The following is a 26,524-nucleotide window of genomic DNA, read 5'->3' on the forward strand; positions in this document are numbered from 1 at the left end:
CTAGATACTATATGCGCATTAAATATTGATTCAAAAGAGTGTAGAATCTAATTATACACATATGTGTCAGACTCAGTGTGTACTAACACCTTTGTGTAATTGCTCATTTATACACAGCCTTGAGAGAATGTATTACTGATAAGAGATATGTTCAGTTAGGACTCCTGATTCTCACAATTCGAGAATTCATATTACAATTTATATGAACAAAACCTATTCAAGAGCGGTCGTAGACGCAAGCATAGTCTAAATTGTCCCGAATAACATAGAGAACCACAAAAAAACTTACCAAAAACAAACAGTTCACCTGTATATTCGCACCTCGCATAATAATTCCCACAGCCCTGTAACATTAACAAACAACATAATTATCTATATTAACAAAACTATAATACACACATATATTAGTTTAGACACATATAACCATATTATTCATATTATTTTATAAATTCACATTGTGGTCAAGTCAGTCAGCCAGCCTAGATATATATTTAGTCCTTACTTAAAATAAAGAATTAACATATAAACATCATTAAATGAAAATACCCAAACAATATATGAGCCGCGTCACGAAAAAACCAACATAATGTGTTTGCGACCAGCATGGATCCAGACCAGCCTTTGCATCCGCGCAGTCTGATCAGGATCCATGCTGTTTGCTTACAGACCCAATAACAAGTAAATAAAGTGATAGCGAACAGCATGGATCCTGATCCGACCGCGCGGATGCGCAAGCTGATCTGCATCCATGCTGGTCGCAAACCCATAATGTTGGTTTTGTTGTGACGCGGCTCATATGTATTTACATACCATTTGTCGACCAGGTCTTGCTATTTATAAACAATACACCGTTGTCAGTCTCCTCTGATTCTTATTGTGCTCTATAACTGGAAATGTTTTATCATTTCGTCTTTACTTTATACATGTTTTTCATTTATCAACTCTATTTATTTGTAAAGTTGTTGGTCGCCCTTACTTTGTTTGTAATGCCCTCTAATTTATGAGTCACATACATTACATGTTTACTTTGTAGTCATCTCGTAGTCATTTCGCCTTAATCTTATGTCAGATAGACCGTATGTTCTTCATTTATCTATTATAATTGTGTATAAATTGGAATCTTGCCTGTATTAGATATATATTAGATTGCATTTTTCTCATTTATTATTTATGTATGTGTGAACCGTGATCAGCCCGCATTCATTTTATACATGTTCGACTATATGCTCTGTATTTATCAATTGTATATGAGAATATAGAGGCCAGCTCGCCTTCACGGTATACATGCTAGGCTAGACTGTTTGTTTACATGTTTATATGTCTAAATAATTGTCAGCTTGCCTTTACCTGTGTACATGTAAAAATGCATGTTCTTCGTTTCTCAATATATATGATTATAAAGTGGTCAGCTTGCATTAATTTTCTACTTGATAGGCTGTATGTTCTTTACTTATCAATTATACATGTGTATATACTGGTCAGCTGGCATTTACCTTTATACATGTTAGACCGTATAATGATCCTTTTTACACGCGACGTCTTAGTGTCACTGTCTTGTCAAAAACACAAGTACCTTACAAGGTTGAAGCACAAACAACCTAAAATCCTCGTTGTGGCTCTGCTGCTTCGTTTTTTCTTGCTAATTCATTGAAAACTTTAAAGAACGCTTGATAAAAATAAAAAGAATCTATACATTCTATATCATCAATAAAATATAATAGAAGATATTCAATAAAGTAGGAAGGAAAATGGAAAATCATGTTTACTCTTGATCATAGAAAGAACACGAACAGCACTGAGTTTAGAAACAAAATATTATATGTTTTTATAAGACATTGAGAATGAGGGTAAAACTTAAACTGACATAGCAAATGATTTTCAAATTCGTAAGGGTATAATCTCGGGAATTGTGTCTAAAAAAGAAATAAATGACTTATGGTTCCTAAACAAATGCTCTTCAAATGGGGGACGATGGTAAACAATCTGTTCGTTATTTGTAAATCTGTTTGCAATAAACAAACTCCTGATACAAGAAACTAATTCGCTATATTCTTACAAGGAACTCCGGATATAAACAACATATTTTGAATGTCCCAATGAGTTCGTAATCAGCGGAGTATACTGCATAAACATATCTTAAGCTTGTTTACGTGTTCTATAATTTGGCCCTATCTATATAAATGTAAAGTGACTATCATATTAATAAATGTCAATTCACTACAAATATGAAATGTCAATTCACTACAAATATGACTTTTTACTTATGGTCCTTTTGCGACAGATATGCTAGATGGGCCATTCAAAAATCTGTTAACAATGATTGCAGTTCATTTCGAAATGAGTACGCTATGTTATTATTTCATAAGACACATTTCATACGACATTTTGGGGAAAACAACACTGTTGAACGAAATAAATAGATAAACTAGCATGACAACGGTGAATTGCATAAAAACCTTAAAATCAGTCTCAGTAGAGTATTAACTTTCGATGACGAACACTGATAAAGAATCTATGGTTATACAAAGTCTGGTCATATATTTAATGATAACAAATATTTAACAGAAACTAGGACATATTACAGATCAGATACTTTAGAAAAAAATAAATGTGTCTGTACAATTTATACATGTTCATTGAAGTTAGGCATTTCCTTCATTGTTATAACATATTCATTTATGTTATTAAAATGCAAACATTCGACAAAAAACAGGGTAGCACTGTATTCCCGCGGGCATAAAAAAATCAGAAACAAAAATGACAAAGACAAACTTCCTAAATGATGTTTGAAAGTTCGGGAAAAAGTAACAGTTTATTACTGATATTTTTATTGTTATTTACCGAGTGTTAAGATAAGCGATATGTTTCCTACATTTGAGTGTTGTGTTGCATTAACAAAATTTTGAATAATACGCGGAAGGCTATAAAAATGGCGGATACATCGTTGTAAAATAATGCACGCCTCCTGTACTTTTGTTTACATTGAACATATTTCACAAAGTGTTAAGAATTTAGACATTTATTTATATGAGCTGCTTACAATGTCTTTATTTTTATTATTTATTCTCTACTTGTTGCGAAATCCTCATCATTATTAATGTTCAATATTGGCGTTACAAAACCTGTTTCATAATATTATGTGTATCCATACTTGTATTTGGATATAAAACATAGTAACATTACAAAAATACATGTTACAACTCATCATGATGAGCGACTAAACAACTATCATGTACGTACTCTGCCTTGCACCCTGTCCTATTTTTGTCTGGGATCCTCCAGGGCTCCTTGCCGCTGATTTTTGTTGCTATGTGTTTTTTGGTTGCGTTCATTGAACGCAGCCTTTCATTGTGGATCTTGATTATCATATTATATATATAGGAACATGCTACATTTATAAATACCGTCTCTTCATTAGTTGCTGACGTGTAAGCTATGATAATAAATTTTCTGGTTGGTACTGGTTGGTTCCAGGAACGGATTCAAAAGTGTGTCTATAATCTTAAAGCTTCCTTCACAATCAAGCTAAAATAAATTATGTATAAACCAATCATTTTTCAGGTGTCAACAGCCAATCAGAAAAAAGTCACCACACAAACAATATTTTATGGACAGATGAAAGACATGTGGTTACCTAAATCAAATTCCTTTAGTAGTTGCAGGTGATATGTCTTACCATCTATGTGATTGAAACTTCGTATTGTTAATTCCTTCAGGACCAGTGTTCAGAGGCGAGCAAAGCTATTGTACTATTGAACTTTTAGCGTGGACCGGATCGCGTACCCATTTTTATTTTAAATGTCCATAGACTCGTTATTGTTATAAAAAAATCACTGTATGTAGAAGATATGTTTCGAGATTATTCTCTTGTAAAATTGTGCATGTTTATTGAAATTGTGAACAGTAGAACTGAAGTCCTATTTCTTTTAAACAATCCTCGTATATCAAAACTGCAAAATATTTATCTTAAATGCTCACGAATTTGCACCTGATGGTGAAATTTATGCCACGTTATTCATTTCAATTTCAAATCAATATCTAATTACAATTTCCATCCGCGAATGTAAATGAATATTCAGTTGAACATGCAACTAAAGCTACGTAGCATAATATTTACAAACAAGAGGGCCATGATGGCCCTGAGGTCGCTCACCTGTATAAAGGCACCCGGAGCGGAGCCAGTTTAAACCCCAGGGCTTTTATTTGAACAAACTTGGAAGACACCCATTAGAAGATGTTTCACGATGTTAAGTTTTTACTACACACATATAATGAAAAACAACGATCTACCCCCTCCTCCTGCCTCCCCCTGCCTCCAACATCTAAGCTCTAGCTCATTGGGTTTTTTCAAAGAAGATTTTTAAGTTTTTGCTATACAAATATAAGGAAAATCATTAACATCCGGGGCGGGACCAATTTTGACTCCAGTTCTTTTTACACATATAGTTAAAACCAATGACACACCTGGGGCGGGGCCAATTTTGACCCCAGGGCTTTTTAAAAAAAAATCTTTGTAGACAAATACTAGAAGATGTTTCATGTTTAATATCTAAACTCTAGCTTTTTGGTTTTTTTCAAAGAAGATTTTTAAGTTTTTGCTATACAAATATAAGGAAAATCAATAACACCCGGGGCAGGACCAATTTTGACCCCAGGGCTTTTATTTGAACAAACTTTGTAGACACTCACTAGAAGATGTTTCATGCTTAATATCTAAACTCCAGCTATTTGTTTTTTTTCAAAGAAGATTTTTTAAGTTTTTGCTATATACATTTAAGGAAAATCAATGACCCCCTGGGCGGGGTCAATTTTGACCCCAGGGCTTTTATTTGAACAAACTTGGTAGACACTCACTAGAAGATGTTTCATGCTAAATATCTTAGCTCTAGCTTGAAAAGTCTGAAAATATGGCAAATTTAACACATAAACTGGATCCAGTGATAACTCAAAAAGTACTAAAAATATTTTAATGAAACATGATATGTGGATAGATGGCAGTATGGAAATTATGCACGTCTTTTTCTTTCATTTCTATGTTGCTATGACAACTAATATTCTGAAAATATGGCAAATTTAACACATAAACTTGATCCAGTGATAACTCAATAAGTACTGAAAATAAACTCCATCTATTTGTTTTTTTTCAAAGAAGATTTTTTAAGTTTTTGCTATATACATTTAAGGAAAATCAATAACACCCGGGGCAGGACCAATTTTGACCCCAGGGCTTTTATTTGAACAAACTTGGTAGACACTCACTAGAAGATGTTTCATGCTAAATATCTTAGCTCTTGATCCAGTGATAACTCAATAAGTACTGAAAATATTTTTATGAAACTTTAAATATGGGTAGATGGCAGTCTGGAAATTATGCACATCTTTTTTTCATGTTCAAAATTCTTGTTGTTATGGCAACAAATGGACTGAATTTCAAGATTTCTGATTTAAATTTTTAAGCTTTTTCACTAAAAGTTCTTTATTTCTTAAGGTGTTTACTTAAAACTTAAAATATAAGTTTCTGGTCATCAACCACATCATATGTGACAAGGTTTACAACTCTAGCACAAAAATTATCAGAATTACCTCCCTTGAACTTAGAATTATTATGAAAAAAAGTTGTATTTTTTAAATAACTTCTTTATTTCTTAATGTATCTTATTCAAACTTCATATATATGTTACTTTCTATCACTCAACATTTTTGAGAAGAACAGCCTCCGGAATAAGTTTGCAAATCCGGAATTTTCGCAAACTCAACTACCCTTTTTAACATAGTTTCAATACAAAAAGTTAAATCAAACAGTAATTTGGATAAAAATAGACGATTATTGACCGATTACACAAAGATAGCGGAATAATTAAACGCTGTGTGAGCGTTCAAAGTGTGACCTCCCATGGGGTTTTTCAATTCTCCCACGGGTTTTTACGTATCCCACTGGGACTTTAGTGGGGTTGAAACCCCATTTCTTAAATTGGGAGAATAAATCCGTGGGAGGAAAAATATTTTTTTTTCTAAATATTTTTACATGTGTTGAATATATAATACTTATAATAAACTTATAAGTATTCGAGGAATATATTTAAAGAATTTTGCAATTCTCCCATTGGCTGAACTAACCCATTTAGTAAATGGGAGAAATCTCCCAAAATTAAAATGGTGCGGAAACCTCCCAAAATTAAAATGGAGAAATCTCCCATGATGGCTAACTTGGAGAAATACCCCATTAGAGCGTGATGGGAGAATAACATTATGGAGAAATTCATCTATATCTTTTTTTTTGTTTTACTTATTGGATCGGAAGTTTAACAGTAAAAGTTTTTCTACATGTTAATATTCGGTTCCGACCTTTTTAAAATGAAAAAGGTCCGGTCCAATTAGTTATTTATTTACTCAATTAATTAATTATTCATTTATTTATTAGTTGATTTATTAATTCTAAATAAATTAAATAAATTCATTCATTCATTCATTCATTCATTTATTCATTCATTCATTCATTCATTCATTCATTCAATTAATTATAAATATATAAATAAATAGAAAAATAAATAATTAAATTAACATATTTATAAATCAATATATTAATAAACTAATAATACACTTATTAATTAATTAAATAAAGAAATCAATAAATAAATTAATTAATAGATTGATAAATTGATGAATTAATAAATAAATAAATTATTTTTTTAATAAATTGATTAAATAAATAAATTAATTAATTGGTTTATGAATTAATTTTACAAATGTCCAATTAGTCTAATAATGAATTAAAATATATCTGAAATAGTATGATTTCGCTTGGATTATTACCTTAAGTTTCATAAACATTAATAGCGACTGTTTTGTTTTTTTTAATCATATAAATATATAAATGTATGTTTCTTTCCATTAATTTATAGAATTTGTTCTGTGTAGTTAGTTATTATTTATAGTAGGATATAATTTTATGATTAGTATGATATGTTATCGTGTTATTATAAATGTTTTACTAGTCTCTTATAATTCAATGATTGAATGGTCATGTACTTTTCTGTGTTTTATGTTTGCTTATGAATTTTATTTGTGTATGTGCATGAATGAGACTTAAATAAATTAATATTATTATACATTGTATAAATACTAAAAAAATGTTTAAACAGTATGACAGTCAATTTAATTAATTAATTCTAAATAAATTCATTCATTCATTCATTCATTCAATTAATTATAAATATATAAATAAATAGAAAAATAAATAATTAAATAAAGAAATCAATAAATAAATTAATAGATTGATGAATTAATAAATAATTTTTTTTTAATAAATTGATTAAATTAATTAATTAATTGTATGACAGTCAACTGTACATTAAATTCGGGCGGTGTGTGGTCAGTGCAGTTCTAATTAGCAATGAGATCAATTATCTTTTATTACCCTTCATGATGGGGCTTTTTCTTAACAGCATAATTATAAGAGACACACACACACACACACAAAGAAAAAAACACGGTTTAAAAGAATAATGAAAAATAAAAAAGAAGAAAAAATGGATGTTGATCATTTGAAAATGAATAGTTCATATATAATAATGTAAATTTACAAATTATATATACATGTACGCCGTATTTTGCATAGTTTGTAACAGAAATTAGAGCGTTTAGGATGTTTTTTGTCCGTTGCATTGATCTCTTTCTTTCTTGTTTACAATCCAGTTGAATAATTGAATGGCTATTTGTGTTAAAAACGGCGTATTTGAAAATCGTGTAGGCACGTTTATTTAGAGCACTTAAATATCAAAAGCATTTTTGTTTGGATATGTATAACTTGTACAACACGCCAAATGAAACAAAACAGCATACAATTTGATGTATTAGCGAGGAAAAGAAATACAGATAAGTATAACTGACATGAAGGTTAACAAAATTAGGTAGGGATTTTCCTACGTCATCAATTAAATGACGGCAGATATTGCCGATTATTTATTTATTTATTTATTTATTTATTTATCAATAAGTTAATTAATTAATTCTATATGAATGAATGAATGAATGAATGAATGAATGAATGAACGAACTAACGAACGAACGAACGCGAACGAACGAACGAATGAATAAGGAAATATATAAAAAATCAAAAAAGTCATTCATTTAATTATAAATATATAAATAGACAGATAATAAATAATTAAATGAATAAATTAATAACTCAATAAATTAATAAACTAATAAATAATTAAACTTATAAATAATTACACTTAAAATTTAATTAAATGAATAAATTAATAAATAAATTAAAAATTCAGTCAATTGATAAATAAATAAACTAATAAACTAATAAATTGATTAGATAAATAAATTAATTAATAAATTTATAAATTCATAAATTAATTCATTCGTTAATGTAACAAATGTCCAATTAGTCTGATATTGAATAAGAATGGATCTGAAATATTATGATTTCGATTGGATGATTACCTTAAGTTTCAATACCAGTAAAACAGTCACCTGTACATTAAATTTGGGCGGGGTGTGGTCAGTGCAGTTCTAATTACCAATGAAAACAAAGGAATTATCTTTCGGATAATAACTTGATTGGATAGCAACATAAATGACTGTCAGGTCTGATTGCCCCCCTAAAAGAATGTTGACACCACTTGAACGTGTGAAAAACATAACCATCGAAGGTCATAAATTACGTATTACATCCTTTAGTTCACAGAGATCAATTAAGTTTTATTTCCCTTCATGATGGGGCTTTTTCATAACAGCATTATTATATAAAAGACACACACACACAGACACACAGAAAAAAAAAAAAAAAAACACGGTTTAAAAGAATGATAAAAAAATAAAGAAAATGAGGATGTTGATCATTTGAAAATAAATAGTTCATATATAATAATGTAAGTTATAATAATTTATACATGTACGCCGTAAATTACATAGTTTGTAACAGAAATTAGAGCGTTTAGGATGTTTTCTCGTCTGTTTCATTGATCTCTTTCTTTCTTTGTAATAATTGAATGGCTATTTGTGTAAAAAGCGGCGTATTTGAAAATCGTGTAGGCACGTTCATTTAGAGCACTTAAATAACAAATCATTTTTTACATAAATTTAACTTGTACAACACGCCAAAAGAAACAAAACAGCATATATTTTAATGTATTAGCGAGGAAAAGAAATACACATAAGTAAACTGACATGAAGGTTAACAAAATAAGGTAGTGATTTCCTATGTCATCAATTAATATGGCGGCAGAAACTACCGATTACTTATTTATTTATTATTTATTTTTTATATATTATCTCATTCATTGATTCATTCATTGATTCATTCATTGATTCATTGATTCATTCATTCATTCATTCATTCATTCATTCATTCATTCATTCATTCAATTATAAATAGATTGATAGATAGATAAATGAATAAATTAATTGATTAATCAATTAATTAATTAATTATTATTGTTACCAATGTCCAATTAGTCTGATATTGAATTAGAATAGAACTTAAATATTATGATTTCGATTGAATGATTACCTTAATGACAGTCACCTGTACATTAAATTTTGGCGGGGTGTGGTCAGTGCAGTTCTAATCACCAATGTAAACAAAGGAATTATCTTTTGGATAATAACTTGATTGGATTGCAACATAAATGACTGGCAGGTCAAAATGTTTAACGAGGCATTTATACAAATTTAGATCAGACTACAATTACTAAACAATATCAACATATCTATTATATATTATTTAATTATATGCATATTTTGCCTTAGAAACATTTTTTTTTAATTCTTAAGAAAGCGCAATCTTGAATTTTACAACATTTAAATATTGCTTGAACAGAATGTAAGATATTTATTACTAGGAGAAAGTAGCTATAAATGTGATCTAATTTGTCATAAAAGTTGTAAAATAAATAAAGTAGTATTTTAACTTCCATACAAAGTACTAATTTACTATACATGATGGGGCTTTTTCATAACAGCAAAACTATACATGCTATATAAGAGACACACACAAACACACACAAAAAAAATAAAACAAAAATCACTGTTAGAATGATAAAAAATAAAGAAAGAAGAAACTGAGGATGTTGGTCATTTGACAATGAATAGTTCATATATAATAATGTAATTTAACAAATTATATATACATGTACGCCGTACATCGCTTAGTATGTAACAGAAATTAGAGCGTTTAGGATGTTTTTTGTCTGTTTTATTGATCTCTTTCTTTCTTTTTTACAAACCAGTTGAATAATTGAATGGCTATTTGTGTAATAAACGGCGTGTTTGAAATTACAAATCGCGTTACGGAAAACCCGACTTTCCAAAACCTGTTTTTTATTTCATCAAAAGACTTCTTTAAACACTTTTTTGTTGTGTGTCATTGTAATCTACGTACGTAAAATCTATTTAAAACAGAAAAAAAAACATGGCAATTCTTTACCTCAGACCTTTAAGCCGTTCCTAGGGGGCGGGCAGTAACTTGCACTTTCCAGTACCGTACGTAAACAGACTCAATAATTTGCTATTTTCAGGCGTATGGATTCCATTTGCTTCCGGCATTTTGATCAGATTTGTAGTGCTTACGGTACCATTTTCTATCGAATCACTAAACTTTTATCATCGAATTCCGTACAAAGTTCTCAAAGGACCATACACTTTTTTGACTTGCATTATGATCAAAAATACTTGTCAATTTGCTATAATTTTCTAATTGTATATAAATTGTGAGATTTTGGGGATGTGTGTTTGTTTGTTGGGTTTTACGTCGCACAAACCAAGTAAAGGTTACATGGCGGCTTTCCATCTTTTCTGGTGCATTCCGAGCATTATTTCAGGCCTATGCGGACAACTGCTTACCTATTCCCTCTCCACGGGAAGGGAGCTCTTAGTAAGTTCTAACATCAAAGTTACAAAAATCATATATTTATTTGTTCTCCCCGAAACTCAAAACTCGACGCCTTCTACAATAAAACACGGGTATTTATGTGCATAGACAATTCCATAACAGGTTATGTCACTATTCTATACTTTATCTTTTAAAAAGCGTCTCAAACGATATGAAACCGTTCCATTTCAAATAATGAGCGTCTACTGAACTATAATACCGATAATGAACGTAAATCGAACATTTTAATAAAAAGCTATTATAAATGTTTGTGCTTATCGACAAATGTTTACATTTCATTTTAATTTACAAAAACTTAAAATAAATGTAGCTAAATTTATAAGAGTAAAAACCTTTGACCTGATATTTATACATTTATTCATAACACCCCACCCCTTCAAAAAAAGTGAAGTGTAAATGACGATCATTTATCAAAGAGGAGTAACTATGCATGGTCATTTATTTACAATACGCCATTTGTGTAACCTTATCTCGTACAATAGTATTTAAATGGACGATAAAACCATCTGACAGAGCTAAGAATTCAGGGTACCTTGCGTTATGTGAGCGGCGTCACGACAAAACCAACATAATGGGTTTGCGACCAGCATGGATCCAGACCAGCCTGCGCATCCGCGCAGACTGATCAGGATCCATGCTCTTCGCTATCAGTTTCTCTACTTGTTATAGAGTTTGTAAGCGAAATATACCGCAAGGTAGTAGTAATTAAACTATACTATAGTATTGCTAAAAAAGTCGTCTGCTAACTACCGACATCAAATGGAGAAGGTGAGATATTATTACTTTCTTTCATTAAAAGGCATAACGATATCGCTTTCAAATATAGCCGATATTGTAGGAAAATATGTATATCTTATATTCAAAGATATATCTGTCCGTTTGCCCATAATCGTTTCTACACAAACATGATGTATAGATCAAAATGCGCGAGGCGAATAAAAGCAGTATTTTTTATCATGTCCTTCAATTATTATACAAAACGTTATTTATAATTTAGAGTATTTCTATGAAATATTCACTTTACTGTAGGGATGAATGTATACTTCAGGATACAAATGCATTTAAGGTGCCTTTCCTGTTTATAATGTATGCTTTAGAAAATTCGGACAAAAACAAATAAAATTGGTGTTTTTATAATGTTTAATTGTTAAGAGTAGCCCTATTTGCTAGATTATCTATATGAAAACATAGATAGTATTGTAGGGACACAGGTATACTTTACGATAAATAAATGTATTCATAGATATATCTGTGACTTTATTCGTTAGAGTGAACATAATACATGCCTTACTAGGTGAAAAGTGCGCGGTAATGAAATGTTCAATTCTTACACTGGACGTTAGTCACTAAGATATATCTATAAGATATTCACTACAGTGTAGAGACGAATATAAACTTAAAGATAAATTTTTGACACCTCAGGCCGGTTGTCAGTCATAATAAATACAAGTACATGTATACTCGTATCTAAGACAATACATATAAAGTCGGTTTTTCTGCATTCATTAAGATATTTTTATCAAAACAAAATTAAACCATATAGTAGGGACACGGGCATATTTTAAGATAAACATATACCTGTCCGTTTATCAGTGATGGTCCCGTCGTCTGCTGTTTATCGGTATATTACCTGATTGTACAACTAATGTAAAATGTCAATTCTAACGTATTCCTTAAACAATATAAATTATATATATTTCAACGTTCCGTTTTGCTTTGTTGTTTTTTTAATGAAGTAACTGAAAACAGACAGTCTGACAGGCGGACAGACAACTTTATTTCCACTCAAGGTATTAAAAATACAACATGAGGATATGCCGAGCAATATATGCTTTTGGGAGTGATCTAGAAAAGAAAAAAAGTAAATTCAGCATCATGTATCACCAGGGAATTCACTACATAAATAGAAAATCATACCCGCTTGAATAAAGGAGTATAATCTTCTCTTGTATCATAGAAATAGTTGTTGGTGTTTTAAATGCTGATAGACTGTAACTGCTTATTCTGGTATTTAAAATAAAAGTATGATATTATAATTTACAAGATTTATTTTATTTCGCGGAAAAAATGCAAATTCGTATTATTTCAGGAACACCGCATTTTGGCTGATACATCGAAGCACACATAAAACCTTCAACGGCGAAGTCTGTGCAAATATAAGTATTTTCAGTCTTTATTTTGATTAGATATGCATAAAACAATACGCAGTAATAAATATGTAAATTAAGGAATAATAAAAGTTGAAACGCATGCCAAAAATACGTTACCAATGGCGGTGAAATATTCTGAATATATGCCTTTTTGTGCGATATGGATTTTTTGTACCGATAAAGTCCTGCATATTACAAATTAGCAAAGAATAAATGAATGACATTCGAGGTACAATACATCGGAATTTTGTAAATTATTGTCTGATTTTGACTATCTAATATTACGTGATATGGAAACTGCTCTCCGTGTAGCTAAAGTAACATAATGCTCATGTTTTCATTATCAAGATTAGCTGTATGGACTGCATAATTCAAAAGATTTATGTTTTTTATTTGTTTGGGTCGTCAGACCAAACAAGTAATGGTAGCGAAATTTCAGACTCTAATGCTGTTAATTGCATTAGACAGACGGACTGTCACATGACAGACGGATTAATTTTCAAGCAAAATAATTCGCGAATGGTCAAAGATTTCTAAAATTGTTTTATTCTTTATAGATATACATGCTTATAAGCGCCATGATTATTTACACAAGTGTTAAACAACAGTTAGCGTCGTTACAAAAATTCAATGAACGCAGCCCCCACCCGGCCCAGCAGATACAAACCCTAACTTAGAATAATATGGTTTTCTTCAGGCCGTTAACATATAAAATCACCGTGGCCGAGGCGTTTGCGCGTTCGCTTAGGAAGCGAGAGGTCTTGAGTTCAAATCCCAGTTAAGGCAACTCTTTTTTTTCAAATTGTTTAAGTCAAATAAACATTGAATTGAATATCAGTGTTGCAATTTGTCTTATAGCCATTTTACTACAATTTAACGCTGGAAAGCATTGGTGGCACTATACAAAAACAAATTGTTTTATAATCTCACAAGCTGCACCTTTCTGACATTCTGAGACCCAAACAAATTCAGCGCCTTCTGTGCTTTGATTATACTAATTGTGACTGGTTTGAAAATGTTTAGGATAAGATATAAATCTGCCGAAATATAACAAGACTGCCCCACTCTTTTTATAAATTGGGCGATACGGGTAAATTCCAAATTATATTTACAGGATTTTCTTGATTGGAATTCCAGTATTTCAACACAACAGTTATTGAGAAATACTTAAGCGCTGTAGGTAATAGATAAAGTTTATCTTTATACATTAGTTGATATTAATCGTTTTTTTTTCGACAATTATCTTATCGACAATGTTTTCGCATTTTCCTCCTATCTTTCGTGACCTTTAAATCAATAGATATGTATTCAATATATATCAAATCTCATCACTGCATGTTATCGGCAAAAATATATTTCATTGCTATGATATCTAAGCGCACTTATAAAAGACTCTTTTCACAACGTAATATTGCGTAACAACCTTATGATGTGCCGCACCGGATAAGGACCGATAGCACCGTGGGGCTCTTTAACTTAAATTTAAGTGTGCGTTCATTATACATACTTTAACATGTTTATTAGTTTGATCTGTTTTTTTTTCTGTACGGTGTCTTATTAAATAATCTAACTTTTTAATGTTTATTCTCCAGGTTAAAAAAATTACAGCATTATTCAATATTCTTTATCTAATATCAGCCACGATATCACAATTGAATTAAAATTCACTGCTGAATAATTTTGAAAATGATATAACACATATATATTTTATTCGTCGTTGCTCATTGTCGTTAAACAATAAAACAAAGCATACATGGAAAGACTTGGCAGAAAATTCAAATACATAAATAAAACTCACACATTCGAGGGGGCTATTACTAATTTTACTTGCACATATATTTCGATCTACTTTAAGAGTTCTTAAGCTTATCTACTCAGTATCATGTAGACGCTTAATATGCCTCTTCACTGACCAAGAGTTATCTATGAAAGCGTCTGCATGACCTGAGTCAAAAACTTTATGTTGAAAAAATGCCTAAAGACATACAGTGTTTTTACTGACAGGAAACTCAGCAGGGGTCCAGGCTCAAATATACATAGACTAAGTGACGTACATTTATCTTAAGCCAGTTTTTGCCATACGCCGTCTTTGATAGAATTTTTCTATTTAGGTCAGGCTGTCTTGGGGGCTTCAGTCCTTTAAGCTCCATCCCGATGGATCCGAACCTGTAACCCTTATTTTTACCCGTATATCGTTTGAAATTCCGTACACTCTTGCGAACCATATATGTTCCGCAGTCAATTTCATTATTTATTATGTAACATTATCAATACTAATTAATTATATCAATAATTCATCGGTAAAGTAGCATCAATATATATAGCAGATAAAAGGTTATAACAATGCGTGCTAGATTAGATTATTAGTTATAAAAAATTTAGATAGGTAATATGTCCCTATATAAATGGTGGTTTTGGAAATATAGCCTATGTCGCTAGGCGATGGTTATATCGCAAACAACCGTTTATATAAAGCCATGTAAATAAAAATGAAGTTTTTTATTAAGTTTGTATAATTGATTTTAATATAATATAATATATTATTTTTGTAAGTTTGTATAATGTTATATAATATAAGTAAATATTCAACATGTTTATTCATTTAAATAAATGAATAAAAAATACTTTCAATGCATCGAAATTTAGATGATCACGTAAATGACCATTACGAATAACATTTTTTTATGGAAATGTGACATCATTTTATTTTTAAATGAAGGTGTTTAGATAATTTTTACCACGCAATACCATCCGATAGTTTTGAAATATGATAAACAAGATCGACAAGGAAAGGCAGCATTCAATGAACGCAGCCCCCACCCGTTTATTTTCATTATCAACATTATTTTTTTATTATATCAGTGTCACTCTGCCTGTGTATTCCCGTTAAAATATAAATTTTGATTACGAAAAAACTGAGCTCCTGACAGACTGTTAATTAAGTCCGTGAATGGGATATTACATTTTTTGTCCAAATGACAACAATAAATGGTCGGCGAACCATACGCTAAATAACTATGGAAACGCGCTGTATTAATAATATCTGTTGGGCGGTAACGAGGCTTGCCGAGTTACCGCCCATGGGCGGGTAACAGAGGGGCGGATATTCCGATCCGAACCGCAAACATATGTCAGATATTTTTTCTTGCATATTCTACCATATTCCATTATATTTTAAATTCTTTATCTTTATTTTCAATGGAAATTTATATCATGATAACCGTAACTACTTTCTTACAACAGCGTATGAAATTGCAACTTCATTCATAACGGTAAAATGACGTCATCCTAAGCGTGCCATTGTACAGCACGCGACTCATCTGGCACCCCCCATGCCAAATGAAATTTCCGGCATGGGTAAAACTAACGGAAATGCCAGTCTGCTATGCAAGAAAACCAATATGCGTCTACGTGACACCTATATCAGACGACATTGAGCACGGCACCTAGCTATAGGTATCGTTAACAAACATAATCAACATACGAAAAATAAAAAAAATATTATAATATATTTAAGGGTGTGCTGGAATTGTAACGTATAAATACATGTATTTTTCGTGAAAAACATATCGATAAAAGAAAACTGTTCTCCTCAAAATAATGTCGATAAGAATTCGGCTAAACAATGAGTGAGAGCACGAGCGCCTCATTTTAAAGTTTTCACGAGTTTCATAAATTCCATAAAAATCCGTTTGTTAAGATATCTTTATGAAACTTTCATTGTCTGAAAGGGAACAACGTTGCATTAAAGAAAAAATAATACAATAGGGGAGAAAAAAATGTGTACGGTACCGCTATAACTACCGCGCGCAGCAAGCTTAAGTGTAATTTTTCACAAATTTCATTTATCGCTCAAGAACAATGTTATTAAGATATTTGGATGAAAATTCCACTGTATGGTAGGGAACAATATTGCATTAGAGAAAGAACAATACATATTATGATATATCTAAGTACATGTATTTTTCGGGAAAAAGCTTAAATCAGATAAAAGATGGACTTTCACTTCCACTGAATATTTAAACATATCGATATTTATTAAGATATATAAGGATTATTTAGATCGGAATATAGTTAATTACATATACAAGGTAGACAATGATACCTTAGGTACGGAAAACACGTGTATTATACCGCTATAAATACTGCGCGCACCTAACTAAAGTTGAGATTTTCACGAACTTAATTAATCGCTTAAGAACTTATTTATTAAAATATCTGGATGGAAATTTCACTGTATGATAGGTGAACATCTTGCATTTAAGAAAAATAAAAAAAAAAATATTATAATTTATTTAAGGGTGTGTTGGAATTGTAACGTATAAATACATGTATTTTTCGTGAAAAAAAGCTTAAATCGGAATAAAAGGGTGGTTGAAGTTTCAAATATATAGATATTTATTAAGATATATCGGGATAATTTAGATCAGAATAACGGTCATTGTCTATACAAGGTAGACAACGAAGCAATTTATGAAATCTTAGGGAGGAAAACCGGGGCGGGAAAACACGCATATAGTTCTGTTCTTAAAAACCGCGCAGCATATTTCAGTCGTGTGACTGATGAAAATTTCACTGAATACTAGGGACAATGTTATATTAAAGAAAGACTAAAAGATATTTTAATTTATCTATCTATATATCTAAAGAGGAAATTATATGTACAAGGTAAACAATAAAAGCAAACTATGATATCTTAGGACAGAGAACACACATGTATACCTGATAGAAGTACCGGGCCGGTAAAAAAATAAGTTTTTCACAAACTTCATTGGTTTCGCGTAAAGTTATACAGTGATATACTTTCATGGAAACTCTACTGATATATAGGTTGAAGAATTGCAATTAAGTAAAACAATTACATTATATAATATATCTATATGCTTGTATGGTACAAGACTTTAAAAAACATGTACATATCGAAAATTGAAAATTCCGAAAAATCAGAAGTCGTAAAATCTCGTCTGCATATTATGAAATAAGGGCGTGAGACCAATGTCGTAAAATGTCAGTTTGATCACGGTGACATATATTCTCCGGCGACAATTCGAACTAAATGTTATCATATCAAACTAAATAAGATAAATAAGGAAACAATCGATACGTTGGTACGACACTGTCTCTTATTCAAAATGCACATAATTCAAATACATGTACGAGGTGCATGGTGAGAACATATAATGGTGGAAATGAACGGAAGCTATCTATAATCACGACTGTCCCACAATTATATGCTTATTACGGGACAGACACGTTGGGGGGCTTTTAGGGTGTCGGGCTATTGCCGATTGTATGATGAAAGCATTATCCAGGGACAGGGGTGCGATTACGCCTCCTTCGGAATCAAGTATATTAAATGATGATAGTGCATTAATAGACAAAAATGGTGTTGATACTGTTCAAGAGATGCCGTAAAATGATAAAAAAAATCACTGTATGGATTTATTACATGCTTTTCGGTGATATATATCAGTGAATTAAAAACTGATAATTTCACTGTTTTTAATTTAAGCCCCCTACGTTGTTTGAGTGAAATACAAGCGTTCACAGTGCTTGAAACCACCTTAATGACGTGACTTCGTAAATGACGTCACGTTGTATATTTTTTTGGCGCGCCTTCCATTTAGTATTAGGTTAAATGTCATTTAAATGTTTATAATATAATACAAAGAAAATTTGTTACACTGAAATAAACAAATATCCTCTATATATAATATTACTTCAACAACGGGACAGAAATTCAAGGGATGAAAATGTCGTTGTCTTCAAGGTTGTGTAATATTTCGATATTAAATCATTGTTCCAAGTATATTAAAAAAATGTATTATAACAATGGCTGTTTTTAACATTTTTCGAAAAATCATTATTACGGCGATTAACGCGGTTTTCATAGGACGACAATCATCGCATTTTTTAACAATAAACTTTCATTTATCAAATATTTCATCTATATATAAAGCATCAGATTTCCCTTGTTAATTGATTTTTAGTGTTAAATAACATTATTTTGGACCGCTTTTCTACAATAAATACCCCCAAGGAACATACAGTAAAGCATATGCAACGGTTCTCATTTAGATAATGTTAGTCTCTATAGCACATGATTAATTGGGCGGAGCGATAAACCGTTTAGCGTCTGGTCAATTCCGCTGCGTGGCAGACTATACCTTTACGATACTGTACAAATGTGCATGTTATGTTTATGTGATAAGCGACGATAATTTCCATTACGCCGCCTGTCAATCAAGCTGGCAGGGGTCACAGAGATAAGCTAATCAGCGATCGTTATCAGTTTCACCCTAAGATGCCTACGAAGCCCATCATTTACCTTCAATAAAACAATGGTGCTTGAAATTATTTTAATTTCATATAAATTTAAAGCTATTTAATCGGTATATTACATTATTATTAAAGTTACCAGATATACTGACATATTGACATATCGAGTAAGTTAGTTTATTAAACCAAAGTCAATTGATTTCTACAAATGGAAATAATAAGTTTTGTAGTAGGTACAAAACATTTATCCTGGCTGTAGCACAATGCATTGAAAAATAAAAACGTTTCAATAAATCCACAATTTTTGCCATTACCTATTCATAATCACATTATAAACATATAATACGGTCCCAGAATATCCAAAAGATATGACATTTTGTAGTTTATAACGTATAGCGTCAATAAAAACGCAGCCGTAAAAATGCAAATGTAATAAGTAAACACAATACAGTGAACGTTGAGAAAACGAGGCGCTGTGAATATCGGAACTCTTTAAATACCGGACAATTAATTTAGTCATTCGTTAAACGATTGCATGAAACATCGACAATACCGGAATCTGTAAAAACCGAGAATTTATTTATTTATTTATTTAAGTCTCATTCATGTACATACACAAATAAAATTCATAAGCAAACATAAAACACAAAAAAGTACATGACCATTCAATCATTGAATTATAAGAGACTAGTAAAACATTTATAATAACACGATTAAATATCATACTAATCATAAAATTATATCCAATTATAAATAATAACTAACTACACAGTACAAAAACTATAAATTAATGGAAAGAAATATACATTTATATATTTATATGATTAAAAAAAAACAGTCGCTATTTTTTATTATTTCAAAGTAAGAAAACAAAAATAAAAAAAATAAAAAAACATACATCAAAACATAAAAAAATATATATATAAAAAAAATACAGTAGCATGTTCTATATAAAATATATTATTTACATAAGTAAGATTGACGACGTTGAAGAATATTAAAACAGGTTTTGGCACATTTTCTGACTAATGGTTGACTAGAGAACAAAAATGCAAGTTGGTTGTCTTTGCTAAAATTAATAAAAGAAGGTTCGTGCAACACAGCCTTAGAGATTAATTCTGATCTAAAATCATCATATACTGGGCAGTCTAATATAACATGCTGTTCATCTTCAAGTACATTACAAAAAGGACAGTGGCGTTCATCTAATCTCAGATTCTCGTACCTACCCGTTTCGATACGAATAGGGGCTACCCCACACCTAAATTTACAAAACGCTGACCTATGCCTAGGGGGTAAGATCATTTTACAGTACTCTTCTGACGTATGTTCCTGCTTAAAAGTTCTATAGGTTCTCAGCTTATTCAGACCCCTACCTGACGGGCCCACTGTACAATTAACCGAACGGATCCATTCAGCCTTAAATCCCTCCATAGTCAAAGATTCAACCTGGCGCACAAAGGAAGTTTTAGCAATGGGTGAAGACAAGTCGCAAAACATACCAAGATTTAATTCATTCCATTGCTTTTGGACATGATAAAACCAATTTTTACATTGAGGAGCACCTTTTGTCAACGACCAAAGTTCAATCCGTTTATTTAGTCTACAAGTATTTGTTTGGGAAAGGCGCACCCAAAAAATGGCCACTGATTTCCATTGCCGGACCAAAGGGGGGACCCAACCCATATCTCCTGAAACTGCTGCATTGGGCGTATATTTTCCCACCCCAAGGAAGACTCTCATAGCTCGATTATGGACAGCATTTATGCAAGAATATGACTTATGACCCCATAAGGAAGCCCCATACGCAATAACAGGCCATACAACAGAGTCATACAATTTAGTAAAAACGCTATGAGGAACCCCTCCAACTAACTTACACTTGGCTATCAGTAAGCCTAACGCACGGCTAGCGCTTTGTGCCACCATCCTAGCTGTAACATTGAAATCGACATGCTCATGCAAAACGATTCCCAAATATTTGTATTTATCAGCATAACTTAACGTATCATGACCACATTTAAAGACAAAATCTGATCTAGTACAGGATTCTGGGCGGAAATGAACAATGTTACTCTTGCTTGTATTTATTGACATGTCGTTTATACTACACCAATCGTGTAGACCATTTAATAAACATTGTAAGTCACGCTCGGTTTCTGCAAGTAGCACAATATCATCAGCATACAAAAGTATACATACAATTTCATCATCAATTGTTACACCAATATTAAGAGACTTTAAATACAACGCAAGATCATTGATATAAAGATTAAAAAGTAAAGGTGATAAAACACAGCCTTGACGTAAGCCACAGTGGACGTCAAACCAGTCAGTAGTGAACGAGTTAATTCTAACACATGATGCTAAAGATGAATATAAAGACTTAATGGCTCGTAACATTTTGCCACAAACACCAGTAACTTGTAATCGACTCCACAACTTAGAACGATTGATTAGGTCATAAGCTTTACGAAAATCGATAAATGCTGTAAAAGTACTTTTTTTCATTTTCTTCCTAGTATCAATTAGGTTAACAAGAGATGAAATGTGATCAGTTGTGCTTCTTTTCCTACGGAAGCCGTTCTGTTCATCAACAATAATGTTATTGGCTTCAGACCATGAACTCAATCTATCATTTAAAATGTTACAATATAACTTATACATAGAACATGTCAAGGATATACCCCTATATGATAAAGGATCCCTACCATCTGCAGTTGATGACTTTGGTATTGGATTGATTAGGCATTTGTTCCAAACAGAAGGTACTATACCTTTATCAAAACAGACATTAAATAAAGCGTGTAAAAATACAACAGTTGTGTCATTTTTTAAGACCTCAGAAGGAATCTTATCAAAACCAGTCGCCTTTTTAAGTTTAGCTTTGTCTATCGCCTTTTTAACTTCTAGTATAGATATCTGGTTATTAAATGACTCTTGTATAACATCACTCTCATTTATTTGATCATCATTAATAATCTGATCATTATTTACATTGTTAATGGTATTGTTAAATACGGGTTGAAGGGGAAGATTAACAGTATGAAGTCAATTATATAGATAATTACCCTGACAATACCGGACGTCGAAGGTGTGAATAACCTTGCAATTGTCAATTGATTGTTTCTAATTCGCTAACTGAGCGGTAACGAAATAGTAATTGTCTGATTTGTTTATTATGTCTCTTTTCACAGTTTGATTTACTTTGATTTATATTTCTTTCTTTAAAACATTAAAAATGTGTATTATTCTTTATATTTCTGTTTAAATAATGACTAAATGGCTATTGATACTGCATTATCTTTTCAGGACTTTACAACCGGATCATATATATTGTAAAATATTATTTTGTAAACCCATTATGTATTTTATTAATACCTGATTGAATAAAGATTTTTGAATTGAATTGAATTGAATTGTTTATTATGTCTCTTTTCACAGTTTGATTTACTGTAAAGCATATATGTTACCGTTTAATAGTTATGCCTAAATGCGCAGGTAAAATCGGTATGAATAAAAACACAGATTTTTTTATAATTCAATATTTTATTTGCAATAATCAGCATACAAAATGCCTCTGGCAAAGGTTAACAAACTACAATATATATACAAATCACACATGCATCAAATTACATATAATTGTTATACAATTGTTACATCATTGCGAAGCTGATTTGGAGAAGCAGTAAAGTATATGACATGCATTAACTTACATATTAATTTCATTTCTTTTCAAAAATGCTTCATTAAAAAATCTCGATACATTCAGTAACGTTGACTGTTTTCTACTTGACATTAAACTAAAAAATTTAGGTAAAGATGGCCATGCTGTGTTTGGAAAATATTTGTTGCGAATTTCAGAATAATGAGTAAAGATTAAAGATTAAAGATTAAAAGAAAGTGGTATTCACATTCAACAACATGCATTGTACAATTTTCACACAATCTATTCTGTCTATCTATACCTCGATAACGGCCGGTTTCTATAGCTAGATTATGACTGCTTAACCTAAAGGATGCAAACAGTTTCACTAATTTGTCACTTTTTATTTTGTTAAGATATTCCTCTGATTCAAATACAGTTTTAAATTGAACATAATAAGATAATTTCGGCAAATTATTGATTGTCGTATGCCAATGTTGGATAAATTGATCTCTCAATCTTCGTGACAAAGAAGGAAAATAGTTTACATCTTTATTAAAATTATCCCATATATCATTTAAACCAAGATTATACAATAGTTTTTTTACAGAGAGAGCCCAATTTTGATCATTATTACTATTACACTCAGTAGAAAATAACTTACACATTAATGACTCTGGATTTGATTTTAATTTAGTGTAATATTTTAGAGATTTTTCTTGGCAAATAACTGATAAGGGGAATCTCCCTAATTCACCTAAAACAGCGTAATTTGGAGTCTGCGATTTCACACCTAATATGGTTTTGCAAAATTTTATGTGAATCTTATCAACCTCTTTAGGACAATATATTCCCCAAACTTCCGCAGAATAAAGCAAAATTGGTGCAACTAGGGAATCAAACAATTTAAGTTTCGTTATAATATCGACATGTATTCTTGTAAAAAGACTTAACAAATTATACATTGCCTTTAAAGCCTGATCAGAAAGAATTTTTGCTGTTTTAGCAATGTTACCATTTGAAACAAAAGTCACTCCTAGATAACAGAAACTGTCTACAATATCAATAACATTATCATCAATGTAAAATTGTCTTTGCTCTCGAGATTTACGTTTTTCAAAAATACAAATTTTGGTCTTCTTTATATTTATCTTAAGACCCCATTGTTTGGAATATTCATATACATAGTTAAGGTGATTCTGTAAAGTATTAGGATCGGTAGAAAATACAACCATATCATCTGCAAAAAGCAACATAAATACACATAATTGGTTAAGATCATAGTCTGATAAACTATTAAGGTTAATGTTTTTGCATACATCATTTATGAAGAGTATAAACATTATCGGTGAAAGTGGCTCTCCTTGTTTCAATCCAATTGATATATCGAAAAAGTCTGAAAATTTACAAGCATTTTTAACACATGACGAAACTTTTTCATATATTGCTTTTATCATATTCACCATTTTACTGCTAATTCCCTCTTTTAACAATTTAACAAATAATGCTTCTCTATTAACTGTATCGAAGGCTTTTTCGTAGTCTATAAAAGCGCAATACAATTTCTTTTTATCATGTAACACTTTTTGGATAATACAATGTAATAAAAATATACAATCGGTTGTGCTTTTTTTATCTCTGAAACCAAACTGATTTTCACAAAATATATCTTCTGTCTCGCACCATTCGTTTATTCTGTTTCTTAAAACAAGGGAAAAAAGTTTAGCCATGCTATTCACAAGAGTAATACCCCTGTAATTACTAGGATCGGATTTATCACCCTTTTTGTAAATTGGGACAATTATCCCCTTGGTCCAAGAATCCGGATAAACCCCTGCATCATAGATAATGTTAAATAATTTAACTAAATATGGTGTAATGAAATCTTTAGCGTCGATAAAAAATTCGGCCACAATTTTATCCGTTGATGCAGCTTTATTTCTATTGCATGAGGAAATCGCTTTTAAGATTTCATCTTTGGTGATTTTTGTATCTAAAAAATCTACATGAATTTCATCTAAATTTACTTCTAAATCATTCATATCTGTATTTCTTGGCATGTTAGCAAAATGATTAACAAACTCGTCTAAAGAAACATCGAAGTTTGTACTCTCATTCTTATTTCGGAATTTATTAATTTTCTGCCAAAATTTACGAGGTGATTTTTTACTTAAATCAGAAAATATATTTTTTTCAGTCGTGAAAAACTTTACTTTAGCTTTATGTTTGATTTTATTATATTTGCTCCTTAATTCTAAAAAACGTTTTCTGTTTTCCTCTGTGTTTACTCTTTTGAGCCTTCTTCTCGCTGTGATTTATAATGCCTACATTCTTGATTAAACCATCGATTTTTGCCCTTTTTGCTATTAGTAAGACCATTTTTTGTTATTGTTTTACCAAAAATCAAAGATGAACATTTATATATCACATCCGAAAATGCTTGCATACCTTCACTGATATTAATATTTTTGTTATCAATTTCGTGTACAATCTTGTCAAAATCATTTCTATTATTCTCTAAACAAGCCAAAAGGTCACAAACATGATCATTATTCCACACTAATTTATCTTCTTTAATGATTGTTTTATTAGCTGAACTTGACAAATCACAATTTAAAGAAAATTCAACAGCACAATGATCTGAAAATTCGTTTACACCTAACACCTCCATTGTATTCAAATTACAGTAACCTAAAATATTTACAATAAGATAATCTACAACGCTAGCACCCTTTTTATTTCTAGAGCAGCAGTGATATGTAAAATCACCCTTTTCTAATCGGCCATTTACAATGCGTAAATCATGCTGCTTACATAAAGAGAGTAATTTTAGACCAAACGGGTTACATATTTTATCAGACGAGTGTCTTACAGGTAACATAACATCATGCATTTCTGGCATGTCCACAAATCTCTGTAAATTTATATTTTCAACAAAGTCGGGGGTTACCCCTGTTCGACTGTTCAGGTCCCCGCACCAATACGTATCACCTTGAGTTTCATACCGACTAAAATCGGCACTTATTTGGCTAAATAGATCACATTCAAAAAGTATCGAATTTTCATTTTTATAAACAGATGATTCTTCCGGAGGAATATATGCTAAACAGAAAAACGCATCACGGACTAGATTACATAATTCACTCTTGATCTTAAACCACAATATACCTCTATTATCGGATTTAACAAGGTCAATCTTTCCGCTTAAATGGCTTCTGTAATAAACAATTAAACCTCCACTAAAACGTTTAGCCCTTTTGTTAGTTTTAGGCCTAGCACAATGAAAATTCAGGTATCCATCAATGCATACATTCGATCTGGAAGAAGTCCATGTTTCAGTCAAAAGAATAATGTCATATCTGTTTATAAAGGTTAAAAAATCATTGTCATCTAATTTATTTTGGAGACCTTGGACATTCCACAAGACAAATGTTAACTGTTCCTCCGTTATATCCTACTCATGCGTATCATCAGGTGAAATACTGGTTGATCGTTGACCTCGTATGATAAGCCGGTCAAATGAAATAATTGCATCCTTGCCTT

General features: G+C 31.1%; 1 protein-coding gene across 1 annotated transcript; it reads right to left on the reverse strand.

The window, feature by feature from the left end:
- Window positions 1-20,228: 20,228 nt before the first annotated feature.
- On the reverse strand, window positions 20,229-22,358 carry LOC132744577 (uncharacterized; the record flags this gene model as incomplete). The annotated part of the gene is given in 1 exon segment (XM_060733333.1): window positions 20,229-22,358. A coding segment is annotated over 1 exon segment (2,063 nt), but the record flags the coding sequence as incomplete, so codon positions are not given.
- Window positions 22,359-26,524: the final 4,166 nt, after the last annotated feature.

The sequence above is a fragment of the Ruditapes philippinarum genome, unplaced genomic scaffold, assembly GCF_026571515.1.
Source record: "Ruditapes philippinarum isolate M1 unplaced genomic scaffold, ASM2657151v2 ctg15847_1_1_1_1, whole genome shotgun sequence".
Classification (NCBI taxonomy): Eukaryota; Metazoa; Mollusca; class Bivalvia; order Venerida; family Veneridae; genus Ruditapes; species Ruditapes philippinarum.